This window comes from Chrysochloris asiatica, unplaced genomic scaffold (assembly GCF_000296735.1).
Source record: "Chrysochloris asiatica unplaced genomic scaffold, ChrAsi1.0 scaffold00007, whole genome shotgun sequence".
NCBI lineage: Eukaryota > Metazoa > Chordata > Mammalia > Afrosoricida > Chrysochloridae > Chrysochloris > Chrysochloris asiatica.
Window position 1 is genome coordinate 27,540,980 of NW_006408525.1, and position 5,181 is coordinate 27,546,160.

General features: G+C 43.4%; 1 protein-coding gene across 1 annotated transcript in view; it reads right to left on the minus strand.

The window, feature by feature from the left end:
* Positions 1-339: 339 nt before the first annotated feature.
* Positions 340-5,181, minus strand: part of LEPREL4 (leprecan-like 4) — an 11,250-nt gene continuing 6,408 nt past the window's right edge. Inside the window, exons 7-8 of the mRNA XM_006832636.1 lie at positions 730-874; positions 340-464 (exon numbers count right to left, since the gene is read on the minus strand). Of these exons, the coding sequence (XP_006832699.1) occupies positions 442-464; positions 730-874 (168 nt within the window). The 3' untranslated portion in view covers positions 340-441. The remainder of the gene's footprint in view (positions 465-729; positions 875-5,181) is intronic.

The window sequence follows — 5,181 nt, forward strand, 5'->3', positions numbered from 1 at the left end:
CAGTCCTGGAAGACTGTACCCTAAGTTCTGTGATTCATTCAACCACACAAATTTATTGAGCACCGGCTACCAGGGCAACAGGAACCACTGGACTTCTGGTCTAGTGCTCTTCCCCAGCCCCAGCGACCTCTCTGGGTGTCTGTGCACAGGAGCTGGAACCCTGTCCACCAGGAAACTGTCCAGGCGGGGCAAACAGGCAGATGGCCTCCCTCGGCCTCAGCCTACAGCTGGTCTGGAGCAGCAGTACCATCCTGTAGTCCAGACACAAGGAGGCAGGATAGGGCCCGGGGCGGCTGCCCTCACAGGTGGACTAGGGCAGGCGCCGTTCAGCTGTGTCCATTTAAAAATAAATAGTTCCTGCTGCTGCCCAGGCTGGAGGAGGGCTAGCACCGTTGGGCCCCAGCTTCCCAAGCTCTTGAGTGGTGCAGGTTGGACCCCTTCTCACACCAGCTCAGGTTCTAGCTCTGAAAAGGAGAGGGCACTGAGATGAATCCCCAGCCATTCCCAACATCTATCAGGATGCTATATAGGGGGTGTGGGACAGGCAGGAGGGAGGCTCTCCAGCAACTGGTCTATGCTGGTCCCAGCTTCATAAAGGATGCTCCCCGGCCCCCAAGCAGAACAGTGGTCAGTGCTTTCCCCCCACCAGCCCCAGTGACCCCAGGACTATCTCTGCAGCCCCAGCCTCCAGCCCCAACCACATCCTCCAGCGGGACAGCAGCCACTCACCGGCCTCAGCCTCATCGCCCTTGGCATCTGGCTCCTGCCACCAGTCAGCATAGATAGCCTCCTCATAGTCCCCCTCCCCCTCAAACTCGGTATCGGATGGGGGGTCCTCAGGCTCCCTGGGTGATTCTGCTTCCTCCAGCTCCATCTAGAACAGCCCCAGGGTGGGAAGAAACCGGGCTATAGCAAAGCCAGCACTCCTCCCTTCTTGGTGAAGGGGACCCCCAGTCTCATCTCTCTGGGTCCAGATCTACCATAGTGTTAAGACCTAACACAACCCCTGCCCCCAAAGTGTGGCTCTCATCCCCCAGCAATTTCAGTGTCCTCTCCTCAGCCTCCATCTTTGACATGAAGGTTCTGGATGTTTTCCCTACTGCCCTGTGCCTGGATAGCCCAGCCCGTGCATAGCCCCTCAAAGCTAGGAGTCAGCTCCGAAAAGACCCTCACTGAGGACCCCAACTGGCCTTTGGGTCCTCCTTTGCTATTTGACTTTCTGCCTCCCCCACTAGACCATGAGCTGTTGGTAAAGTTTCATCAGCTTACCCCAGCACCAAGCACAGTGTTAGACAAACAACAAGCAATAAATCAAGTAGTAATCTAAATGGCCACCACTTGTCTGTCAGTTTGTGGCACTGTGGTGTCTCATGTGTTGCTGTGATGCTGGAAGCTATGTCACCAGTATTTTAAACAGCAGCAGGGTCACCCATGGTGGACAGGTTTCAACCAAGCTTCCAGACTAAGATAGTCTTGGAAGAAGGAGAGGCAAGTTACTTCTGAATGTTTACTCATTGAAAACCTTATAAGTATCAGCAGAACATTGTAAGATACGGGGACAGAAGATGAGCCCCTCAGGTTGGAAGGTACTCAAAACACACTCAAAATGTAACTGGGGAGGAGCTGCCTCCTCAAAGTAGAGTTGACCATTATAAAGCAAATAAAGCTTTCTGGACCTTCATTTGCTGATGGGGAACAACTCAAAATGAGGAGAAACAGCTGCAAGCACCCATTAAAAATTAGAACACGGGAAAAAAATTAGAACACAGAATGTACAAAGTATGAATCTAGCAAAATTGGAAGTTGTCAAAAATGAAATGGAATGCATAAAGGTCGGTGTCCTAGGACTCAGAGAGCTAAAATGGACTGGCATTAGCCATTCTGAATCTGACAAATCACATGATTTACTATGCTGGGAATTAATTGAGAGGAATGGCATCACACTTATCACCAAAAAGAACATTTCAAGATATAAATTGAAGTACAGTGCTGTCTATGAGAGGATAAAATCCATATGCCTAAAAGGAAAACCAGTTGTTAATACAGCTATTATTCAAACTTACACACCACCCACAAAGACAGTGATGATGAATTCTACCAACTGAAGAATTCTACCAACTTCTTCAGCCTAAATTGATCAAACATGCAATAAAGATGTATTGATAATTACTGGCGATTGGAGAATGCAAAGGTTGGAAGCAAAGATGATGAATCAGCAGTTGGAAAGTATGTCTTTGGTAATAGAAATGATGCTGGAGATCGCATGATAAAATTTTGCAAGACCAATAACTTATTCATTGCAAATACCTTTTTAAAACAACATAAAAGATAACTATACACATTGACCTCACCAGGTAGAATACACAGAAATTAAATTGACTACATCTGTGGGAAGAGATGGTGGAAATGCTCCACATCATCAGCCAAAACAAGGCCAGGGGCAGACTGTGGAATAGATCATCAACCGCTCATATGCAAGTTCAGGCTGAAGCTGAAGAAAATTAAAACAAGTCCACAAGAGCCAAAATTTGACATTGGACACATCCCACCTGAATTTGCAGACCATCTCAAGAACAGATTTGATACATTAGACACTAATGACCAAAACCCAGAAGAGCAGTGGGATGCCATCAGAACCCCATACAGGAAGAAAGCAAAAGGTCATTAAGAAGACAAAGAAAGAAAAGACCAAAATGGATGTCACAGGAGACTCAGAAACTTGTTCTCCATCATAGACATGCTAAAGCAAATGGGAGAAATAAGGAGATAAAAGAGCTGAACAGAAAATTTCTAAAGGTAGCTTGAGAAGACAGTCAAGTATGTAATGAAATGTGCAAACACCTAGAGTTGGAAAATCAAAAGGAAAGAATGCACTCAGCATTTCTCAAGCTGAAAGAACTGAAGAAAAAATTCAATCCCCAGTTTGCAATACTGAAGGATTCTATGGGCAAATATTGAACGATGCAGAAAGCATAAAAGAAGATGGAAGGAATATACAGTCACTATATCAGGGAGTCCTCGTGTGGCACTGTGCACTAATGAGTCAGACTGCAAAGTCGTTTGAACTTCAAGGTCGGTGATTCAAGCTCACCAGCTGCTCCTTGGAAACCCTATACAGGGTCGCTATGGGTTGAAATTGACTGGACAGCACTTAACAACAACAACCTACCAAAAAGAAATGGTTGGTGTATAACTATTTCAAGATGATTAAGAGCCAATAGTCCTGAAGGAAGACGTCCAGTGCACTGAAGGCACTGACAAACAACAAGGCTCTGGGAATTGAAGGACTAGAAATTGAAATCTTTCAACAAACTGATGTGGTACTGGAGGCACTCACTCATATATGCCAAGAAATTTTGAGACAGCTACCTGGCCAGCTGATTGGAAAAAAAAAATCCTTATTTGTCCCCATTCCAAAGAAAGGTAACCCAACAGAATGCGGAATCATCAAACTATCATTAACATTACAAGCATGTAAAAATTTTCTAAAGATAATTCAAAAACAGCTGCAAAACTACATCAACAGGAAACTGCCAGAGGTTCAAGTTAAATTCAGACAAAGATGTTTAATGAAGGGTATCATTGTTGATGTCAGATGGATCTCGGTTGAAAGCAGAGAATACCAGAAAAATATTTTGTTGTTGTTATTGTTAAGTGTCATCGAGTAGGTTCTGACTCATAGTAAACCTGTATAGGGTTTCCAAGAAGTGCCTGGAGAGCTTGAACTACCAACCTTGTGGTTCAAACCAACCTTGCAGTCCAGCGTATTAACCCACAGCGCCACACCAGGACAAAGATGTTTACCTGTGTTTTAGTGACTATGCAAAAGCTTTTGACTGTGTAGATCATGACAAACTATTGATAACATTGTGAAGAATGGGTTTTCCGGAACACTTAATTGGGCTCATTTGAACAGAATAAGAGGTAATAGAATGGTTTAAAATCAGGAGAGATGTGCACCAGGGTTGTATTCTTTCACCATACTTATTCAATCTGTATGCTGAGCAATAGAATGTGAGTGGAGGAAGACTCATTAACAACCTGCAATATGCAGATGACACAACCTTGCTTGCTAGAAGTGAAGAAGACTTAAAATACCTACTGATGAAGATCAAAGACCATAGCCTATACCTCAATGTAAAGAATGAAAACACCTCACAACGGGACCAAAAAATAGCATCATGATAAATGGAGAAAAGAATGAAGTAGTCAAAGATTACATTTTTACTTGGATTTACTATCCATTCACAGAAGCAGCAGTCAAGAAATCAAATGAAATCTAATGAAAGGGAATCCTAAGAAGGTGCATTTCTGTACCAGAGCTGGATCATACCACCCTTTGGGCCCTCTGCTGGAAAAGTAGAATCAAGTCTCAAATAATGCCTTCTTAATTGTATCCTCTCTGGTAGTGTAGTGGTTACGAATTGGGCTGCAAACCGCAAAGTCAGCAGTTTGAAACTACCAGCTGTTCCGTGGGAGAAAAATGAGGCTTTCTGCTCCTGTAAAGATGTACAGCCTCGGAAACCCTGTACAGGGTCACTATGAGTCTGAGTCGCGTCACATAATAACAACAAGCATTTTAGATGTAGGACCATATGGTAGCATCGCTCTGTGAATGTAAAATACCTCGTACCTGTACCTGCTTCATGATATGTAATAGTGACTGTGCCATATCAGAGCTGGGGGTTTTTTTGTTTGTTTTGTTTTTAAATGAAACTATTTTAGTCAAAGTCAACAAGAACCTTCTGGGTTTTACATCCAAAAGACTTATCTCAGTTCTTGTATTTTGACTTCTTTGCAGCATTAGTAATTTGTGACCAATTGTACTCTTATGAACACAGTCTCTTCCCTGAATGGTTTTCCTTGTTTCCCTCCCTCCCCTTCCCTGGCTGTTCCTCCTTTGCAGCTTCTACTTTCTTTGTCTGGCCCTTTAATACTGGTTTCCCTGAGGGCTCTGTTCCCATCCAGTCTACACATTCTCCTTGGATGACCTTATCTACACCCATTACCTCCACTTTACTTATTATTTATAAAAGTATATTTCCAGATTTTATCCCTAGTTTCAGATTTATGTCTCTTGAAATTCTATAGGCCTTTTTTTTTTTTTACATTCAACAAATCATATACTTTGTTTCATTACAATGATGGTTTATAAAGCAGACCATCAGTTTTATATTCAAC